Genomic DNA, 24,390 nt, shown 5'->3' with positions numbered 1-24,390 from the left:
TAAGTCTATTTAAGATACAATAACCGCATTAACCGCAAGGGATATGTGGGTGGAGCTCATCGACGGAACCTCGACGGCATTCATCTCTCTCCGAGACACCAGTCTGTACCTCGTGCGACATCCGACGAGTCTGCATTTGACTAGAGGTAACAATACGGTTTACAAAATGTTATACAATTTGATTTATTACAGTTAAACGGTTATAAAAACGCACGAGCGATACCAGGAGGAGTTAATGCAGCAATTGCCGCCTAAGCTGGGAACTTACGACGCATCGAATGCATCTGCAACTGTGGGAAGTCATTGACAACAAAACGGTTTTTGAAATAAAATAAAAAAGCCCATTACAAATAAATCTAACGAACCGATTTGACTTCTGCACAAAAGGGCGGCGTAGGCATAAAGTAGGATTACCGGGTGCAAGGACACGAATTTCATGGGCGAGACGATTGCTTGGGTTTCCGCAATGCGTCGTTCGAACGCAGCATCACGTTGTCGCCCTTCTTCTCTCCATTTCCATAATCCATAAAGTCGAACGACTGTTATTTTTCTGGTCGGCGAGACGAGTTTTTTTATACCGGACTAACCACAGACAATCGCACAAGCGACCGATTATTATTGTACGGCCATTTTCTATAAAGATTTATTATGCGACATTAAACGTAATCCTTATCCTAACGTTCCCACCGTCGCTTCTCCCAAGACCTACACGGTTTTGCAAGGTAGAATCCGAGGAAATAGGATAGTACTCATATTAAGGCCTGGATAGGTACAAAATGATAACATCCTGGGTTGGCGACTTCTGTACGTTATACTCAATGTTTTATAAAGTAATACATGTGAAGGTACGAATTGCAATTTTCCTCAAGTCAATCGTTGTAAGGCATTGGACATTAGATATACCCGCGTGGGTACACATTTCCTGTTCTTATTTTAATGTCTTGAAAAAATCATCAAGTCGACCTACACGAGTCGTGAGCAGAAATGGGCGAAAAGTATCAAATTATCAACAAGTCTTAATTACATTAGACTAATCGATTATACGAATTATCAATACACGTTTGTTCAGTGTAAATGTAATTTGTAAATCCATCAAGTTATAGCAAAATGTATCGATGCCCATCTCTGCGGCTGTAAGCATGGATGATACGGCGCTGTAGTACACACAAATAATAAACTATTACTCCAACGCCGTATCACTATCGTAAAGCAACCGCCTTAATGTCAAACTTTTAAACGCCAATTACAACACTGTAACAAACAACTCATAACAGTGCGGTTAGGCAGACCGTCTGCGAAGCATATCGCACGCGCGTTTAGGTCAGGGTCGCGGCAAACGAACGTTAATTTTTTATTTCGGCGACTGTATTTATGCGGTCGGCATCCCAACAACCGCGGCCAAACTCGCATTACTCGAACGGGTAAAAAATTATATTAAATACACTCGTTTTTTATTTTTGTCATTAAAACGCCATTTTTGCCATCTGCGCGTACGCTTCAATGGCGCGACCAGCGACGTGACTTTTATACAGAATCGGCTCCCTTCGATCGTCGACGGCGTTTCATAATTAATTGACTTCAATGCAAGTGGATTTCGTAGTTAAACGACAGTTTTCCGTTTGAAAAACGCGCACAAAAAAGGAAAATGTGCAAAAACGAACGAGTCTTAATGGAACAGCCGTCGACCTAAGGCTGTAGACTGCAGAGCTGTTAGTCGGGGGCGGCCTTTAAATTTTCCCACTAACCCGAGGCCTTTCCCGACTATTGCCGGTCGTGATCTGTAGTAAACTGAAAATAATTATAGTCTACGACTATTTTGAAAAATTAAGTTATCGTCAAGTTCTGGCCCCGACAACAGAGTTGTCGCTACCGTCGTAATCGGAATCGACAGCTAACCGACATAACATAAAATTACATTATAGCTTAAGTGTTTCGTAATACTGTAATAGAATTTGCCAGGAAAGTGCCTTTATGCAATTTGCCGGCAAAACTTTACGCTTAATCCGTTTATACAATAGCCCGGGCTGGATTATTACCACAACTCGATACTGTAACCCTTACCACGCCGGATTGAACTTTGGAAAATAAAAGTTCCCATAAAAACGCATTAAGAGGATGTCGTCGTGAAACCAAAACCTTGTAACGACTAAAAAGTGTTATGTATACCACTATAATGTAATATTTTATACATGTATACATATATACATGTATACATACAAACTACAGAATTCTATGTATCCTTATTGCGATTATATCACACATATAAATTATGCGACAAAAAGTACTTAAACCCACGAAACGTTAAAATCATCTTTCCCAAAAACAATGGATTTCTATTAAACTATACCCTAATTTAATTATTATGTTTACGGTAAATGTATAAATCGGCATGTCAATAAATATAAAACTAGATTATTATGTGAGTGAAATATTTGAAATTATTAATTAATTAAAACAAATAAATTATAAAACTATATAAATTAAAAGAAACCGATATTAAAATATAAATACATATTATATTGATTTTTTATTCATATTTAAATTAATTTAAACGAAAATATTTGAGCAGTACTTTTTTTATAAACGTTAGTTTCTTATTAAAATAATTTATTTTTATTACAAATTGTATAATACAATTTATAAAAAATATAATTAGTATATTTTCAGCTAATTGCTATTTCCGTTATAAATTATATAATATATACTACTTACGTATTCATTACAATATATGCAATAAAAAAGAAAATATTTTTAAAATACTCTTGGTTACTTCATAATAATACATAATTGTTATATTCATATTTAATTTGTTTACCTGACTTATATTTGTTGTTATACACGATATTAAATGTCAAAACAAAATTGTTTAACAATATGAAAAAAAAAATGTTTTAAACTAAAAAAGTAATTAATTAAATAATCAACAGCCAAAATTCCTTTTTATTTTCAAATTTAAATAATCGTTTTGACAACTTTAAACATAATGCAGTTTACCAATAAATTGATAAACGAAGCACCATAATTTCGCGCTGAGAAGTTTTTAAAAGGCACGGTGTCTGTTTATTGCTCCAAGCAGTATTTCTTAAAAGTATATTATTTTTCGTGCGATTATCGAGACCTAATTGTCCATAAAAATATAATGGATGAGAGCATCACTGTGGTCTGTCTAAACCGCCAACACGGAAAATACAATTTGTAGGTAATTGATATTGTTGTTCGGTCATATTTTAGTGTCGGTGTAGTTTTACTGGATAAGAATAAGCATTTTTTGCGAACTCGAGTTTTTTTTATATTAGTTATAATATATGATAATACATTTTTGTCATTTACGCTGATTTTGCGTTGAACATCATTCGGATGTTTTGTCTCAACGGTACGGTTTATACCTAAACCAGCCGATCATAAAGATATTTAGTCTCGATAGAGCGTTACCGGAGTGAAGAATCTCGAGAAAGTATATTCCAGCCAGTACGGCGATCCCGGTCGGCGCGGCAAAAGAGAAATCTCTCTTTGGCTTTTTTTGTTTCCGAACAACTTATTTATCGAGTATTATTATTATTGCCAATAGAAAACTAAAAAATAATAGATGACACGTTGAAAATAACGTCAAATTACCATTTTTTCAATAAAAAAAATGATATGGTTTATTATGTACCTACAACTCGACCTACAAAACGAAAAAAGAAACACATAAACGGGGACACGGTCGTAAAACAATAGTTTGGATCGTAAAAGGATTCGTGACGTTTATATTTTTTATTTTGTGTCCTTAAAACATTAAACGAACGACGACGATGTGATAAGCAAAAAAAAAACGTTTTTTCCAACTGAACAGCAACTACGGCGGCGCGTACCTACCAACAAGAGGTAATAATAATACTAGCCACTCGGTTTATGTGTATTGTTATTGTGACTCGGTGGACCACTCGTGGAGTGTTCGCCAAAACCAGTTTATTCCGGTCTATGGCCTGCTACCGTATGGTCATCCGTGAGTTACTGCGGCGCACCGGATGATAAGTATAAACAGGGTAAAAAAATCAAGAAATCCGTATAAAACAACATTTTAATAAACCAAAAACGAACACACGCGTTTAGAAATAGCCGATCTGTTATCTACGCTACTGATTGAGTGAGATAAGGCGAATCTATTAAGTGTAAATCCCGCCGAAAATAAACTCCAGTATCTTATGCTTCCCTTCCTTTTCATACACCTGTAAAGGTAGGTATTTACATTTTACCTACACCATTAGGATTAGGCCATTTTTTTTTTTGTTTAGTAAGTGGGTGAAATTCGTCTAGCTAAGGCAGGTGGTCTGTGTGAGGCGAATTTAGAATATTGTATTCCAATAATACACAAACGATGTGGTCTGTTTACTTAGGTATGTACATAAGGCGACACGTTTCTCGCGGCGTTTTCCTCAAGACAGAAAACCCACGAGTACCGTGCCGGCTTTTCTTTAACTACCAAAAACAGTGCCTAGTCTAAGCACGCCGTCTCGAAACTGTGAAAATGACACATTCGATAAAGCTGTGGGTTTTGAGCAGAAGGGACAAGTCCACTTCGACTTTTGTACTTTCTTTAACCTGAGCGTGTACTATGCAACTTAAACACCTTTGTTAAAGTTGCATGTTTTAAGTTAACTGTAAAATCAATTGTATTTTGCCAGTACAGCAAAACGAATGTCCCTCTTAGGGTCTAACACAAATCCAAAATCTCGATTTTGACTTATCCCCAAGTTTCTGCCCAAACACCACAGGTTTACCGATAAGTACCTACCAAATTATAGTCTTGTGACAAACAGTACCGCCCGACGTATATAACCCGCTAGGGAACTTTTTGGTATAAAACGTACAAATTTCGAGACGGCAGCTGCTAGGCTCTTTGGTATCATGTATGTACTGTATGCATCGTTAGCGGTACTAACCTTGAACGAGAGCGCAGCACTTGGGTATAAGCAATTGTTTTTTTATCCTCGAGAAATGCGCAACAAGGTTAAAAAGCCAACGGCACCGAAGTTGTGGTAACCGAACGGCACGCGAAAAGGCGCGAAACGGCACAATCGTAACGGAGGCGCACCATCGAGCAAAGAAAACGCGAAATACGGCACGCGGCACCACAGACACGGCAACGGGCACACTACCACACTACACGTTCGGCAACCGGCACGGGCACGTCTCGGTAACGATGGCGCTGCCGGCGGCCAGTGCGGCACGACGACGGTTGCGGTGACGACCGCGACGGCGATCGCGTACTCGTTCCGGTGGAAGGAGGGGGTCGCGTGTGGGACGGATGCACCGCGTTGACGGACGACGGCAGCAGCAACGGCGACGAGAACACAGGAACACAACAATATACAATACGATTGTGTAGCCACAGCGGCAGGTAGTGCGGCGCAGTGGTGCCAACGTGGTGCACTAGGGGTGCAATCGATTCACGGGGTGTCTGTCGGGTCCGGCGGCGATGAACAGCACTCAGCCGGTTGCCGGTCGAGAGGAGTGATAAAGATATTACATTATTAAAATCGCCGGTAAAAATTGTTTCCGAGTATTATTAAAAGCACTTTGATCCTTGTAATTCGAAATAATTTTTCTCATTGAAATAGTCCCAAAAAATATGTAAGATTAAAATTCAAAGAAAAAAATGGATTGACAAAAAAATTGTACGTCACTAATATTATTGTAAAATGCCAAAGAACGTTTAGTATTATTTGCCGACCGACACGGTCACCGGTTGATAAATAATGTTGAGCGAATGAAAATATTTGTACGGGACACAAAGCGCGTATTCAAATCACACAATACAAAACTGAACTTTAGGCACAAAGCAACAGGACGGACATAAATGTTTTTAGGGTACAAAAAAATATTCATCGTGTCATATACACGATGCGATATACCGGTCCGGCGCAGTAGGTGTAATTAATGATTTATATGATACTTTTAATGTATTTTACCATTATTTATTACCCAAACGTTTAATAATAAATTCATACTTAACGAGTAAATGGTCATTTGTAATTCTATTGTAGACACACACACATAAACTATACTGTTGCGTTGCCTTCCTAAGGCATGCTTACAAAACTTTACGAAACTTATACGCTTTACGAAATGTGATTTACACCACTATGGCTTTATATCTCTTATTATTATTTCTCGCAATAATCGATGTGATAAAATATATGTGTGTACAAATCTTCAGTTAGTGTTTACATTAAAAATCAACCTTCGATGGAAATCTGTAAAATAAGGTAAAAAGTATTAAAATATATAAATATAGGTAATTCATTATATAGGTGAAACGTAAATATAAACTTTGTTTTGGTTTTTCCTCAATTAAAAACAAATCTATTAGGTTAGTTTACACACTCCACAAATTAAATTAGCAAACATGGAATATGTTTTTAAAATTTGCACTACTGCCATGTTTAGGTTGAATTTAAAAGGGGAGTGTAAGTGAATAATTGCAAGTGAATATTGACTGACTGTATGAAACATAATGAAGGATATTTATATAAGTATTACGAATAATTTTTGCCGAATAATTATTTTTAAATTATAACCGTATCGTCAAATAAGCTTGTTTAATGTTTTTATAAGCATTGTAATTACAAAAGATTAGTAATTGTAATATAAATTGAAATAAGTACAATAACATGATATCAGCAAATTTATCTAATGCTTTTATGAATATCAGATATTGATCGTGACCGAGTTGGGTATTATATAACCTAGTAATTTATTTAATGCCCAAATTCAAATAAGTACTTTAAAACGAGTAAGCGGATCCGCACAGAAACTCGCCAAACTGTTGAAAGCAGGCTACAATTTCCGGAGTCATGATTTTTTACTATTATGTGCACTTGCGCCTGTACTGATTGTGTCATGTGCATTCATACAAGCAGAAATATTATTATTTACTTTTTTCGCGTTGAATTTTAAAAAGAAAATAATAGAGACAATTTCTTTGAGTAAAAATATGTTAAGGTAAACATGATATTATAAAAACTACATTTTTATAAACATTATTATTATTATTATACTGATGTCACATACAGAAATATAAAAATGTTATTTTTAAAATATAGCTAGCAATATTCATATATTCAAAAAAAACATTCAGTTAAACATTTTTAGGCCAGACTTCTCGATTGTGCCACTGAGACCGTATTTGCTCGTAACTTTGCTAAGTTTTTAGTTTTACCGTTTCCTTGCCGTGCCGTGCCGCTTTCTAATACTGTTCTAATTTCACTTTGTAAGATTAGTAACAGCCAATTAGGCAATCTGTAGAAATTGATTGGTATCAACATTAATTCCAAAATTAAGCGTTTAAGTAGCATTGTTATTGTTTTTGAAAACAAACTTTATTAATATACATAGAACACATGTATTATTTAGTCTGTGTCATAAACCAATAACGCATAAAAATATAATATATAAATATTTATTCTAAAAAATTCGGTGTCGATTAAGAAAACACTGAAGCAATATTATTTTATTTATTTATTACATTGATTATACTCAAGTTTGTAAACAAAATTATCCGTTAAATATTAAAGAGCTTAATATTTAACGGGGTCGACAAGTTTTTAATTTAAAACTTTTGAGAGATTTAAAAAAAGAAACACCGTGTAACAAACTAATTTATTTCAGTTACATTGTTTTAATTAATACATTTTTGTTTTATATACATAGCTAGTGAAAAAAAAATCCTCATAATCTCATCATGCTACGTTTTGTTATTATATTAAGGGTAACAGTAAAAGCAGTACTCGCCATATTGTAAGTAGTGAGTGATACAACGTTGGTAAAAGTAAAAAACTTATTATAATTTAAAGTTTTTTTATATTATTTAAAATGTTTTAAGACACCAAGACCTTGCCAGTTTTGAAATACAAAGCAAATCATTATGTATTTGTGTTACTATTTTATATGATAAAAATAAGAGGACATATATTTGTGTATGCAATTCTTCGATAAACAATTATCTGAATTTTTACATGAGGAATTCTGCATAATGCTTTTAAAAACATTTGCCTTTGTCTAAACATTTTTTTGCAGAGAACTGCCAATTAAACCATCGAGTATAGATTTTCCATAACGTTTGTTCGTATATTATAATAGTATTATGTTAACAAAGAAATAACATTAGGCACCACCCTTTGTCTGAAACTGAGATTTCTAGATAACGCCCATTCTCTCTCATATGGAAATGTGCGTTCAATTATTATTTATGACACTGTTCGCTGAAAAACTTTCTTCGACCTCATAATAGTATAATGTAATATAACTATAACCCCCTGATCAATTCCCTGTTATAACTGTTTCTACCAAAACAAAAATGTTGCTACCCCTTAAATCGTTTTTATATTTTTGTTTGCCAAAAAGAAGAAATGTTAAAAATTTAAGCTTTCTAGGATAACTAGATAAGTGGTTCTTATAGAGCTATATTTTCATCATTTAATTAACACATAAAAGATACTTTTTCATTAAAATGGTCATAACTTCAAACTTATAAATATGTTTAAAACTTTAAAAAAAGATCCTGAAAACTGACCTTTAAAATATGTATTTACATTTGTGTTTTTTCTTCTATTTTTAATTAGTTACAATGACTTAGAGTTAGTCAGTTTGACAATAAACACCGACTAAATATTTGTTTATATACATACCTAAAAGTGTAATAAGTCGAAAATTTCAATATCCCGGTTTTTTTGCTCACCTAGATTTAAATTTAGCGCTTTATTTACTGACCTACCTTATACGTTTGGACTCTTAGATGAGTCCATTTAAGTTAATCCATTTAAATAAATTTAATTAATACATTATTTTTCTTTCCTGTAAAATTTACATTTTATGTATTAATACACTTTTGCTCTGGGTTATGTATCTTTAAACCATTGATTCCATTAATTTTTTTTGGGGGGAACATTAATATATATAAATATATAATAATTTTTAATATGTGTAGCAAATAAATCAATATAGTGTTATGAAAAGAGCGTTACGCAACGAAAATAAAAGTATACTTTTTTAAAAATTTTAAACAAAGTATAAATTTTAAGGGTCAAAAGACCACGACAGTAGACGTACAACGCGTTTAAAATATACGAGGCCACCTAAAAAAGTGCATTTATCACTGATAAATTTCACGTTTGTAGAAAACGCCCTTTTTACAAAAAAATACCAATTGTATATATTACACAAGACCTGTCTTGTAATAATTTTCTGTGTGCTAAAAAAACGATAAAGGCGCATGCAGTTTAACATTTTTCTAGGAAATTCAGCAGTTACATACATATTATGTACATGCTACAGAGGGATATGTATTAAAATAAGTTATACAAAAAAGAAACAAGCTAAATGTACTAAAACTGTATTTGATCATGATTATAAACACTCTTTATTCATTAGCACACGTTATGACTTGTTATGTCACTTTGATCTTTGCAGATAATTATACAGTTATAAAACATAAAAAAAACAAATTTTAATAGTTTTCATAAATAAGATGAAAACTGTTAAAATAATACAATAATCCTTGAAACTTTTAAGTACCCAATTATATAAAAAAAATCTCGGTAGGAAATAAGTTACAAAAAAATATATAACACAATTATTATTAGTATGTTTAGTTAAAAAAGTGTAAAAATGTAAAAACTAATAATAATTAAAGATCATATAATTATAAAAAAATATCTAATCTAGGTTAATCTAGTAAATCACTTATATTATTTGTATAGAAATGAATTACTACATATTATTATAATGAAAGTTACTGGGGTAAGCATTTTTATGATTTAACATAAAAATCGTGGCTTACCTTTGGTTTGTGCAACGTTTTCATCACCCCAGAATTTCCTTTGTTCTGAAATCATACAAAACAAATTTAATGTTAAAAAAATATTCCAACGAATTTTGAAAAAAATTTTCCAAATTTTACTAATAAAGGAAATTAAATTATTAAACTACATAAGCTGTTATTAAAACCTAAATAATACTTGTTTTCTGACAGCTAATTTTGTATAGAATTTCAAAATTGTATACACAAACTGCCACCAATAATTTAAAGCCTTTCCCACACAATATAGTATATATACATACATGCGTTGTATACATGGTAGACATGATTAAATATCAAGTACTCTTTGCATACCAAAATAACAACTTTTTTTTTGTTCTTCTCAAAAGGACGTCTGATCCCTATGCACTTAAATCCTCTGATACAGCCAATGAAGTTCAAGTAGTTTATACATTTTGCCTGATTTATTATAGCCTATGGAACAACAGCCCTTTGACTTCTCGACCAGAAGAGGAAAACAAACTCAAACTCGAGGGAGTAAGTGATGACTTGACAGAGTATAATCTGTTCTTCTTTTGTTCACAGTCCTAACGTAAGCGATAAGAATAATAATTTTATCATCGTTCAAAACTTTTAGTGTATAAAGTTTATACAGTTTTAAGCATATTTCTATACGTACAATATAATATACATCAGTTTACCCAATATTGTGAAACACACGTTAGTGTTATACTTGAAATTTTACCTTTTATTTTATGTAACACGCAAATGAACATTTGTTACTTAAAATGTATATTATTTCAATGTAGATTCAAACATTTAAACACTTGATTTTATACCAACTTTGAGTCTGTTTTTGTTACACTATAATTTAAGCGCTAAAAATACCAGACATCATTTAATTAAGCTGTACATAAACTGTTAAAATAATAAATATGTTAATTTCATTTTCGAGTTACTAAGAGCCTGAACCCGTTCGTCACTCTAAAACCATTAGGAAGTATAAAATAGTGAGCAAAGCAATAAATCATTTACTCGTTTTGCCTCTTAAGCAAGAGTCTTTAAAATAATAATGGAGGTAGCAAAAGCAAACTTGAAATTAAACAAAACTATCATTATTATTTATTTGATATGTTACACATTTGTACGTCAATGAGTGTAACATCTACTTGTTACAATATACTAGTTTAAAAATAAACTACAGTTTGTGCAATGGAATTTCGTTTTTCTGTAACTCCCACACACCCATCGGACGGATTCCAGTAAAATAAACAACAGCTACAATGAAAAAGAAAATATAATTGAGTTAAGAGCTGTGATCTCTAGACCATAGTGTCCACAGGTGTACATTTAAAATTATAGAACTACGTTGAACAATTTGTTCGTAGACCTTTCTTCTTTGACATTTTAGTATCACACCTAAATTATGCAAGTACTAATTTTACTATTTAGCTGTGGCGACTAACCATTTGTTTTGTGTTGCTTTATTTAAAATCCACAATTTGTTGAGTTAAATTTCACCTTCGACAATCGTTTGGATAAATTTGTATAGTGATAACTAAAAAAAATAAAGAAATAATGTTTCCTATGATTTTAGAATGATGGGATGAAAATAAACGTAACTATTTTTGCATAATTATATCCAATAAGTGGCGCCAACATCTGTTTTTTTAATAATAATAATTTTAAAAAATAAATAAAAGAATAAATAAGTTAATTTAAATTTAAAAATAAAAATCATGGGAAGTGTCTCTAATGAGTGGTTTCTTTAAAACATGTACTTATTGTGCTTATTGTATTCCTTCTGATAAAAAAAAAAAATGGGTTTTTTTTTAATGTTTTAAGAGAAGTATCAATGACGATGCTTCTCTTAAAACATTTTTATCTTTATTGTTAGATTTCCTTCGTTTTATTTTAGTTTTACACGCAACCTCTGCGTGTATTTGAATGTTAGCTAAATATTAATTTAAAGGAAATATAAAGGTGTTTGGGAACATGCCAAAATGTCGTGTTTCCGGTGTTGTCAATAGAAATGTATGCAATTTCAGTTTGTTACTTGAGTTCTCAAACAGTGTTAGCATTTAGAATCCGGCACATGTCTCTTGATAGGTAGGTAAAGTATATAATATATTATTATAATTTATGTTCAGACTTCCAGATATCACCTCACGTTTGTATTTGATTGTTTTTGTTATCTGGGATTTTCTCGTTTTCAACAAATAACGAGAACAACAACTTGAACTCATTAATGTGAGAGGAAAAAAGGATAAGACGGGAGACGCGATTCGAGTTACTTCGAAACTCAAAACTAACGCAATGTCCTCCATCGGTGCGCCGTTAATCTGAACATAAGCCAACCAAACGTGCATCTGTTTGTGTCACAGCCAACAGTTTTAAGACGGTAAGGGAAATTGCCTAAACGTTGTTCGTAGGTGTGATAATTTACAAAATGTGTTCTAACGACCGACTTTTCCATTGTATTTTGTTGTTATTTATCCTACAACCGTTCTGCTGCTCCGGACGGGTTCGTTTTTTACCCTCCGTCCATATTGCAAAATAATTCACCCCTTCGAAGATGACGTCATATCAAAGACCATAAAACATAATAAAAAAAAGGCTACAAATAAACAATGATAGCATGCTCCGAATACAAATTAGAAAGTGTAATATCACAAAATATAATATGTGTAGCAATTGAGGAAAACGAGGAAGTTTATTCTTCCAGGGCTAAATCGTATCGCTTGTCGAGGGATAATACAAATAAAAAACTGAATAATGTACTAAATAATTTGTTCGCGTACAGAAAACAGTTAACAATCAAGGACATCTTTCAAAATGTATATTCTTACTTGTAGTTTGTAACTTAAACCCTAACTGTGTGGTTAAATATTATGCTGGTTAAAACATATAAAAATTATACTTGTATAATGAATTTAGAGATGTCTACCCAAATTTTTTCAGCTCTTAATATTGGGGTTTTTACAATTTAGCTACCCTCAACTTTGTGTACAAATATATGAACGGAGGATAATAACATTGATATGCAGATGATTTCCCTACCTATACAAGTTTATTTTTTGTGTTTTGTCCTAGGTTGTATACATGTTTCGAAGTACCCACAATCATTTAACACGATACATATTAATAATATTTTATTCAAACCAAAAAAAAAAAATACCAAACAAAAAAACCATTTTGTCTATTTGACATTAAATAATAATTTAATAAATGGTTAAAGCTATTAAACGATCGCCGATAATAATGTTTTCACGCCTATGTAAAAAACACTATGACCTATGGTTATTGATTAGCAACTTATTTCAAACAATTTGTAATTGAACTATCTTATTATTAAAACTCTGATAAAGAAATTAAAGTTACTCTATTACAATGACGTATCTATAAGATACTATTACTTTTAAGTATATCTGTTTTCTAACTATTCTAAAAAGGCCAAGGGGAAGGATCTATCCCCCATTAAAATACGCCACTGCTATATTGTGATTAGCACGTGTTTGTAATAAAAAAAAACAGTCATATAACATAAATTTTATTATCAATAAAAATGGGAAACAAAACCTTTAAAAAAAAATGTTACCTTTGTAAAATTATATTACAACATATAATATTTAACCTATATATTTTTAATTTTTGAGTAACGTAAGTCGTATTTCCTTCAAAATCGAATTGATTGTATTCATATTTATCCCTTAATGTATTTTCATAATGAACCCGTTTTTATGAACTCAAAAATATTTTTAATTCAAAGAAGTTTATCAAAACAAGTGGTATTGAGCACACCCAAACCCTACACCAAATCGGGTTTATAAAAACCGATATCACTGCGGTTCTTTCATAGTTTCAAATGCTAATTTAATTAAGGTAGCAACATTAATTTACTTAAAGCCTTTTTCGTTTGTCAGCAAATCCCGTGATTAATTACCTATAAATCTCTTTGATTAATCGAGTGAATACATAAATTACCCTTTACGGAGTCGGAAAAATCTAAAAAAAGTACTTGAATATTAGATTATTAGGAAAATAAGAAGGAAAATTCTATCCTACTCATTATTTACCGGCTAGATCCATCACTGAACACATTTACATAATATTTCCAAATCTTAACAATTACACAGATAGGACATAATATGATAAAATAATTATTTATGTCGTTCAAATTTTAACAGGATACCTAACCATAAGTTTTACATTACTGATCAAAAACATATAAAAAAACACCGAAGCTAAAAACGGCTGTAGATCTATATAATGAATTTATCAAAAAATCAGGCGTCAGCACACATCGGCTACGGTTACAATGATCATATCTAAGATACAATTATAAAATATTGATAACAATGTTTATAATTGAATAATAGAAATTAATTTAATGGAATAACCAATGGTTTTTTATAGAATAAAAAAATAGAAGTTCAGCATTTATACACCATGTTATAAAAATAATAAGTCAACACAAAACCGATCTTGAATCAAAATTAGTCAGATTATTGATAGTAATCTGAAACACATCGATTGTTTATGTATTATTTATTAATATACAACCAGACTTGATTATCGACCATAATATCAACAAATAACAATAAAATTAAACAATTTCTTTAATCAAATTTTTTGGTAAACATTTTCCGTGTGACTATTGTTACTTTTTTGTAATGCAAACAAATGTTATGAAATCAGAATTGTTAGTCACTATATCGCGTTGATTGTTTTCCAAATGATTTATACCGGTATAAACGAACGCACTATTTAGCGTGTACGGACAATATGTACATTGTATAATACATTTGTCTGTTTAAACTATATAGTAGTATGATGTACGCCGCCCTCGTTTAGGCGGTAACGCAAAAGGTTTATCGATTTTGGAATTTCGGCTTGTTAGCAAACGCAAAATGTCATCCGACTGTTTAATAATAATAAAAAATAGCAACGACACTTCGAACCCGGTAAACTATAAATGTATACATAACTTTTAGCAGTGCGATCGTGGCAGCAAACCACACATAAAATACAGTAGCCGACATTAAATTTCGCAAAGGCCGTGTGCTCGGCAGTGTCGCCTGAGTTAAGTTATATATTGTTTTTCTCACTTCTGCCATAACGACCGTCGACTATATGGACACGATGGGTAATTATTATTATTTTATAGTTTCTTCTCTCTCTCTCTCTCTCACTTTTTTTTTTACTATGTGGCTAGAACTATACGAAGCCATTGTCCCTTGTTATATATTGCGTGCGATATGTGTTGTATTGTACAAGACGACGTCGACAAATGCGTGCAACTGTAGACGCTTTTAGCGTCTATCTATCGAGTAACGCGCCAAAAGTATACAACAATAAAGTATTCGAAAATACAACTTCTTAAATCTATTGAGTATTCGAAGAAAGATTTGAGGATGAGATTGGATCGATAGTACAGCCGTTTGGAGCTATCTTAGTCTGGTCACGGGTGTCCATAATAAAAAAATTGTAATTTTTAAAATAGCGTATCAAACATAATCTTGATTGGTACGGTTAATTTTGAATTAATCACCTTTTTACCGATTCTAGTGAACGAAGATCATTTAGATTTGAGCTAATACATTTTTGTATAAAACACAAAAAAAGTGAATACTTGAAAATAAAAATCACTTTTAGACGTTTTCTCTATTTTTAGAAGAAATATACGGTCTTTCGGCTACGATTTCTGAACAATAGAGATGTTGATTAAAAAATCGGTTCAGCGATTTCATAAAAATACATAATAAATCCAACGCAGTTGCAGCGGAACGTAGTGAGGTCAGAGCGTCCTGTAAGAATTATTATAACTGAGAGGCAGAAAAATTTCCATGCGAATCTGTTATGGTTAAAATAATAAATATAATATGGATAACCGATAAAATTATACATAAATATATGAATAAATAATGTTTTTGTCTAGGTTTCTGACTGCAAATCAGTAGGGTTTTATTTTTTAAGAATACCCTAAACTTGAAACTAATTTGTAAAGTTGTAGCGCGCCCTATTTTTATTCAACAGAAAACTCGGTAGGAAAGATCAACTGTACTTCACCAGACTGGCTTCTACGATGGGTAGACGCTTGTAAAAACATAAATCCTTCAAATACCATATTTTATCATATTATCATACATCTACTATATAGGCTATTTCCCTTTCTATAATTACATATTATATATATTTTCAACGGCTTGTGCTAGTTTCGGACAAATTAAATTCCATTTCATATCAAACCTATGCATACTGCATAGATTTAGCCATAAACCATTCGCAGGTCAGGCTATACATTTTTGATTTTAGCATCGCCACATTCCACGACAATAAATTGTAATTACTGAGTTGTATCGGTTTTAAAACTCGTATAAAAATATTATAATTAAATACTTTAGTCATAGAATTATAGAAATACTTATTTAATTTTGGGAGAGCAAATTTATTCGGTAAAAATGTAACAGCTTAAGAATTGAAATTAATAATTTAAAATTTTATTGGTTTTGTTTTTTTCAATTTTCACTTTTCCATAAATAAATTTGAGAAGATTTAAAAGAAATACCATTGCATTTTTAGTCGGAGAAAAAAATAAAGGTTAGCATAAAATACTTTCCATAATGTGAGTTATGTGACAAAAGTAATTTAATGCGATTTCGCTGGCAATATATTCATTATATTTTATTCGTTTAGGCAAATCGCCAAGTGCTGCTCGTCTAACAGAGTTAGGGGACCGCTAAACTTAATAAGCATGATACCGTTTTTTGACGTACTGTATCCCGTTCAAGTATCAAGAAGAAAATTATATCATGTAAAAACCGAGAGTACATATTTGCATACGGTAATGGACAAAAAAAACTTTATATATTTTATAACAATATTGCGCGCGTCCAATTTGATTACTCGACGCTAAAGTTTACATTTCAAGTTTTAACTCACAAAATGTAATACAATCGCCAAATAACTTTTTTGGGAGCGTGTAAATTCTCTAAAATCATTGACTGTGGATTCGATGATCGGATTGCTTTCAGGGTTAAAATCTGTAAAACATTTGAACACCTAGTTTTCGATGCTTTCCAATATAATTATTTTATTTTTGTAGGAAAATCTGAGCCAAACCTGTGTCACCAACAAGTCATTTGTCTTTTATCTATTGGCTCCAGCGACAAGCTGTATTTTATTGTCATCACTTTATTCAAAACGCCAAATCAACTATAACCAATACGCTGATAATTTATGATTAATATTAAACACAATAAAGGAAAATCATAACGAAACATTAAAACAAAACAATTCCAAATAAATTCGAGCAGTCAAGCTTAAAACCCTATTTGAATTTAAACTCTTGCGTTCTTGATACAATATTATATTTTATTGGTTAACTCGGATTGGGTGGAATTTTTAGAGGCCTATTTCAAGAACGCTAAGTCATGGAATAATTAAAGCGTACCCGTTAGGACGCGCAAGTCCAACAGCTAAAACATCTTGCAACGCTTTGGTCTACATAACGCCATAATGTTATTTCATTTTTTAATGAATCCGCCTACACAGCACAAAAACATATTAATATTTTTAAGACAGCATGTCTACATACGCAATATGTAAAATATGAAGAGTATTGTATAGTTATAGTAGTTATAGTATAGGTATAAAAGTATAGTATTATTATAGTTATTCTAGTTATTGTAGTAGTATTATATGGGTATTCACTATTTTAAAAAAAAAGTTTAAAAAAATAATAATATTCAAAATCATTAATATTTGCTTAACTCTCTCAATTACGTAGTGATATCATTTAAAATAAGTGTTTTTTGCCACAATTAATTATTATTTTTCATATTTTTATAAATCAAAGTTTTTAAACTTACAAGAAAAAATACTTAATTTCAGTTACAATTTGTTTTTTATACTTAAAAAAATGCTCAAATTTCCATAAAACTGGAGAGTATATTATACTAAAATAACTGTGTATTTTTTTTATTTTTCAATATAAAAATTATGTGTACAGAGAAGAAGCGGAGAAATTAATTTTTGAATTACCGTGTCCGAGCTCACGGAAAAAAACATTCTCATAAATCATAATATAATAACGCGGCATGTGTTCAAAGTTCAACCGTATTATTCCTCATACTCTCCGACACCGAGTGCGACCCGGTTCCGGTCAAAAGTACCTGATCCGGATACAATAATACACTTAAGCATTTGATAACGATCGACGGTTTAATTACTAGCCGAAACAACGTATCCAACAAGCACGACCTTGTAAAATAATTATTTGGAACGCCGTTTGGAATACCCACTCGAGTACACGGGATTAATAATTATTCTGTAAATTATTACTCGTTTACTTTATTCGCGAACTTCTCATCCAAATCTAGTAAAATAATTATGTTTAAATCAACATGCGTATTTTTTTTCTATCCGCTGTAGTTAATACAAACAAACAAACGCCAACTTTAGAGTTCAACATTTTTATTTGAAACACGGTTACTCGGCTTGGAATAAAATTTTCACTATAGTAATTACAAATTTATAATGGACAAACGCTGTTTGGTTTAACTTGCATCGCGAGTTTAATTAAAATAAAAATGTGTTTGACAATCTTACATAGATAAATAAAACCGAGTAATGTCTAAGATTTACATTATTATAAAACTAATCTTATAAACTAAACAACTAACTAATTCAAGTTTCATATTTTAGAAATTATAGAAGGCCATAGTTTTAAATGACCTGGTTGAAACAGTTATATTTTGATACAGTTGCATCAATACATTTCTAAATAGAGTACCATAATGGTAAATGAATGGTACTACCATTCATTTATGTAATAACGATTTCTGAATTTGAAAACATAAATAAACTGCCTATAAATAAAATGTAGTAAACTAAATGAGAAAAAACTCTGTTAAAATGATAAGAATGGGGATGATAACGTAACTAATAGGGGAGAACCATATTATACATCAAGTCATTGGATCTCGATATTTCTAAATCGGATTCTGCTAGAAACCAATGGGGAATAATTGAATAAAAAATGAATTGGTTAATTGCACAATCTGGGTTATATAATAGTAGTCTTTGTATGGACATATTTGAACTGATTATTTTTATCACTTGTGCTTGATGATTGAAACAACCAATACTATACTTAAAGATTTCCATATAAAGACCATTATTACATAAATAACTGTGCACTTAACTCAATTGTTTTATAAATAGCACTTGTACAATTATTCTCTTTGACTTTTAGGGTCTTCATAATATAATATAAGTTTTGATTGCTATACGACCCAACCAGTGTCGCAACTAGGGAAAGCTAGGGGACTCAGAAAAGCCTTCTTAAAATGCTAATTATACCCTTCGAATATGTTTTTGTTAAATGACACTAAAGTATAAAACTTAAGTTTCACCAACAGTGTGAAACTAAACTGTATCACTATACCCAGCTAAATTCTTGGATTGTGTAATCATATCTAATCACACCAACATCTAGGAATTTCAAAACCGATGACAATTTGCATAGATTAAAATAATCGTTTATCGGTATTAGATTAAAGCATACAACCTGCAAAACATCCGCGGTGACCACTGGAAGTCTGTAGGCCAGTCCGTACGGATGCGGGTGTTGCGGCGGCAACCGAGTGTTGACGTTGGCGTCAATAAGATCTACCGAAGTGGTGAAAACGGGATCCTTCATCTTCAAGTTACTCTTGAACGGTTTTTTCGTCAAGAGTGGTGCGCATCCCGTCGGCTTGGAGGTGAGGAGTTGTTGGTCCAGTGCGAAAGTCACCCGCTGCGGTCTGCCAAACGAACCGCGACCGGCCGCATTGACTGGCGGGCTAGTGTTGAATTCGTCGATTTCGGACGGTGGTAAAAGTTCTTCGGCCGACACGGTCCGTTTGCTCATCAGTATTGGCCTGGACGTTGCCTGATGTTGCCCACAGTTACAAGACGACCGGCCGGCCGACCGACAGTCGCCGCCGTTCTGCGTGGCAAGAGGAGGACGTGGAAGCGTGCATGATGTGTTCGGTTGGCCACCCGAGAGTTTCTCTTGGATGAAAGCCCGCTTTGCACCGAAGTCAGGATCGCGCGCGGCCGTCACCCTACTGGACAGCGTGTGATAATGGTGATGGTGATGATGGTGATGCACCGGATTCCGACCGTCCGCGCTGGAACAGCGTTTAGTGAACTTTTTGCGCCTATAATCGAACGACGGTTCACTTTGGGTTGACTCCACGTCGGTTTGTACGCCCGACGGCTGAGCCCACGACGCTCGGGAGGCCATGGTGCCGCCGAATTTCGATTCCGACAGGTTGCCCAACGATTGACGCCTGCATGCGTCCATGGCCGAAGGTATTATTCGAGGACAAGGCTTAGCGATCACGCCGAGGGCTTCGGCGGCGCTGATTCTCTTTAGCGGCTGTTGCTGTTGACTGGTAAGAGCGAGCAGCGCAGGTGACGAACAACGACTACTCGACCGAAACGAAGATCTCACCTGATCCTTCGTCGGTAATAAAGGTGACGACTTATTTTCCGTTACGGCGTTCCCCTCTTTGGCGGGATCCGACGGCAGACTCCCTCGTTTTTCGACTAACGGAGACGGTCCTCGCGGTAGCGTCTTGATAGCGCTGTCCGAATGGTGTCGGACCTTTTGCGGATTTTGTACGTTCTTTACCGGCGAATCGATAGTCCTTATCCATATGTCGGCGGCACCGTCGTCTTCTTCGTTGACGTCCCCATTAGCGTCGTCATCGTCGTCGGTGCTCTCAGCCAACGTAGAGGTGCCCGAATCCACTTCGGACGGCCTGTGATCCTGAGAAGATTGTCTAGTGATGATAGTCGCCGCTGCCGCCACTGCTGACGTCACGGCACAGCTGTTTTCGAACTTGCTTATCAACGCGGACGCAGACAAGTCCTCTTCAGGTTCTGACGGCGTGTGTGCCTTCGATGTTGGTGTCGGTACCACTATCGGCGACGGTATTGGTGATGCAGGTGTTGTCAGTGTCGGCGTTGTCGCTATAGCCGATATGAGTACCGGCGTGTGCGGTACTTGGGGTGCAGGAGTGACCGGTGTCGTCGGTACCGACGCGGTCGTCTCCGACTTTATGGCGGGCTGCACAGTCGTCAGCCGAGTCTGTTCGCCTCTGGGCGGAGGCACCGGTGGTTTCCGCTTAGTGACACCCCTAACCGGTGGTGCCGGCGGTGTAGCCACAACGGCCGGCACCGGCGATTGTGACTCGTTAGCCGGTGGTGCGACCGCCAGATACGTAAACGGTTTACCGAAAGCCGCAGACGGCCGCATGACGACGGTGTTGTCAGCCGTCCGCTTTGCGTTGTTCTTGTCCGGACAAGCGGTTCGTGTGTATAAAAAAAAAAACACGCAAGCCGAGCCGTTTTCTTATTCGGCACCCGCCCCGCTCGAGTGTGCCGCGTGCGTAAGCGTTTGGTATACTGGAGCCGATGTAAACAGTGAGGCCCGCCGACGGCGGCTGAGCGGCGGATCGAACAGCTCGCGGTGCGCATGACCGTTGCAAAGGACGTACTCCAGCGGCGGCGGTGGTACATGACGCGCTTGTATGAAATAATGCCAGTTAAATTAGAAAGCATTGCGCGCGTTTTCCGCCTTTTATCTTAGGACTTAAAAACAAATAATTCGCCACATGAACCTATCCTAACAACTTGAAAAATAAATAAAGTAATCGACTACAGACGTTTAAAATACATTATACCGTCACGGGCGTCACCAGGGCCGAATTTGGGAAGGATAACAGTCCCGTGTTGCCCTTAGAGACAATATTTGAAAGGACAGCAAATTTTTACTGGACCAGCAAATTTCATCTGATAATTTTTTTTTTTTAACAAGGGCAACAATTAAGTTAGTGTACATTTAATTAAAATAGATGTATATTAACTACGGCACTAGACAGCATGGCAAAAATATAAAAAAAATATCAAATATGGGATATGATTTGTGTAATAAGTGATGAGTGATGAGTGATAACATTAAGAACTGACGTACTCTTTTTATATTATTTAATATATTAAGGTATTCTGTTTTAAAAACAATTAAAATGAAACGAAATCGATTAAGTAGAGCAGCTTATGAGAAAATTGCTCTTCAAAAAGTAAAAAAAATAGTATCTGTTGTAGTTAAAACAAGAAAAATTAGTCATTTTTTTCACAAGTCATAATACTCCAAGTAAATATGAAGGATGCCTGATTATTTTTATAAACTTATTGTATTGCTTTTGGCATATTTTAGTTTTGTTATATTTTTTGTTCATTCAGAGTAATTAAAACAAACAATTGTATCTTGTTTTTGTTTATTATATATTTTGGTTTAGAAATGTGGGTAAGTTTTTTCTGTATGCTTATTTTCGTTTTAATCAAAAAAATACGTGTTCATTTTTTTGAGGAGGGACGGGCGGTCAATTCGTGATGCCTAGGGTCGGAAAATGTCTAAATACGGCCCTGCCCTGGCCTTTTATAAAAAAAATTATAAATACATATATAAAGATATATACATATAATATACGTATATTGTATAATTGTATAGTACTTACACCTTGCTATCTACACCTACTTGCTTTCTACTTTATATTTCCTTATATTAGTGAACAAACTAGAAATGTTCCTTGAGTTAAATACAATTTAAATGTACTCAACAAACCTAATTTTCAAAAATACTAGTAATTTAAATGGTTTACAGCGTTATAACTTATAATTTTTAATTTCCTAATAAATCACAACTGGGGTTTGTTTTATAAAATAAAAACTAAATCTTATGTTGTCAGTTTATAAGTATATACCTAAGAGTACCGGAAATTTAATTTGTATAGTATTGCAGTCTATATTATACAAATGTTTTCAATTTGGTAACAAACATTTAAACGTTTTACAACCCATAAAATCCTGTTTAAAGCTCTCGTAACTTTATTTTCAGTTTAAACTCTGCTTATTTTATTGCTCTTGCAATCTCAATGATTAAACAGGTTCAAGTTCATTCATACCCGCAATACTTATCCTTCATACATTTGCCGGTCATATTGAATTCCACAAAAAATACTTAATTTTTTTTACACACGCCGTAATACTGTTCAAATTTGATAAATGATAACAATCGTTTTCCAACTTACATAGACCATAGTAAGCCATTAAAAATGTAATTGCTTAATACGAGCTATCGGCATTGAACATATTTTTGCAAAATAAGAAACTTTTGTATTCTAACCGTCTCAGACTTCGTTGCGCTAGAGTTATAGCATACAACATAAATAATTCAGCGACGATATCTATTAGATTTGAAATATAGAATTCTTACAGGAATATGTTCTCGGCCTTATCGTTTATTTTGACCAGAACTGTATCCAAGAAAAAGATCGATGAGTCTTTAAAACTTCGAGATCAAGTTGAATATTCTTGGTAGGTTTTTTGTTTTAGGACTGAACTCATTTTGAAAACCAAACACGTATATTACCTATACTATGAATGTAATGCGTTTAAAATAACGCGGTCCTCGTTTACTGGGATTATGGATACACAACACTTTTATCCTTTGTATTCCTCTATATCATTATACACATGAGTCAATGATTCGACCGCATTTTAAAATATTACATTTATCCGTAAACAAAATCTTTATAAACGAAATATCGACCAAGTTTGTATAAATTCCCATATCTAGACCAGTAGTTGATATGATATCAAGTAAAAATAAATTATAATTTTAAGTGGACCAAAACAAAATAAACTTCGTCAGTCGTAACATAAGCACGGCTATTCGCTGTATATTGTTTGGTGACTATTAGACGGGTCTTGAATTAGTTAAACAAACACTGCGCCTTAAGCCAGTATCAATGTCTTGTTATTTATGTGTATCAGTTATACGCTGTACCCTAATAATTGTTTTAGCGAATTTGCCCTAAAATGGTTATTCCTTCCATTTGTTTTGCACATAGCTTTCAAACTAAATGAAAATGAAAATCTATATATCTTTACGAGTCCTTCACTATCCGACAACTCTTTTGTTTTAATGCACTAACGGCTAATCATAATTGAAAACAACATAAATGAAAAATAAGAATAAGTAATCCCTAATTTAACTCAAGTACTTCCTCGTGAATTTTTCCCTTTTGCAAGTGATAACATGTAAAATTTTATTTTTTCATTAAAAACTTAAAAACTAGTCAACATTTTTACAATTCGAAAAAAGGTTATAATGAAATATGACATTTCAAATTCACTCTCTTGATATTTATATTCACGATAAAAATAATTTTTATCAAGTTCCAGACCATTAACATTGCGATTTAACTGAAAACTTGAGAGCATACTAAAAAAAAGAATTATCACGAAGAATGATTTCCACCAAATTCCAAGTATCGTACATTTTTAGTCAAGTTAGAATTTTTTAATGAACAATTAAAATGACCCTTGTTATTCAAATGCAACAAAAAAATCATGAGTAAGTAGAGTTGAGTTAGGGATCTGAAACTTTTTGGATTTTTTAATTCAAATGAATTACTAAAAATAATAATACATAGCTTATCCTCTATAGGTATAGTCGGTTCGTCAGTTCATTA

The 24,390-nt window shown here is 33.4% G+C and overlaps 1 protein-coding gene across 2 annotated transcripts in view; it reads right to left on the bottom strand.

The window, feature by feature from the left end:
- LOC126843616 (ras-GEF domain-containing family member 1B-like) overlaps positions 1-21,177 on the bottom strand; it is a 116,661-nt gene extending 95,484 nt beyond the window's left edge. Inside the window, exons 1-2 of one of the 2 annotated variants that reach the window (XM_050581242.1) lie at positions 19,374-21,177; positions 9,824-9,868 (exon numbers count right to left, since the gene is read on the bottom strand). In XM_050581242.1, the coding sequence (XP_050437199.1) occupies positions 9,824-9,868; positions 19,374-21,110 (1,782 nt within the window). In that variant the 5' untranslated portion in view covers positions 21,111-21,177. Of the gene's footprint in view, positions 1-4,925; positions 5,180-9,823; positions 9,869-19,373 lie in introns of those variants that run through there. The other variant, XM_050581243.1, reaches the window with a different exon arrangement.
- Positions 21,178-24,390: the final 3,213 nt, after the last annotated feature.

The sequence above is a fragment of the Adelges cooleyi genome, unplaced genomic scaffold, assembly GCF_023614345.1.
Source record: "Adelges cooleyi isolate 19-005CV unplaced genomic scaffold, UGA_ACOO_1.1 ACOO_flye_CR_arks_rails_tigmint_CR_PRNA_574, whole genome shotgun sequence".
Lineage (NCBI taxonomy): Eukaryota > Metazoa > Arthropoda > Insecta > Hemiptera > Adelgidae > Adelges > Adelges cooleyi.
This window is presented reverse-complemented; position numbering and strand designations above follow the sequence as displayed.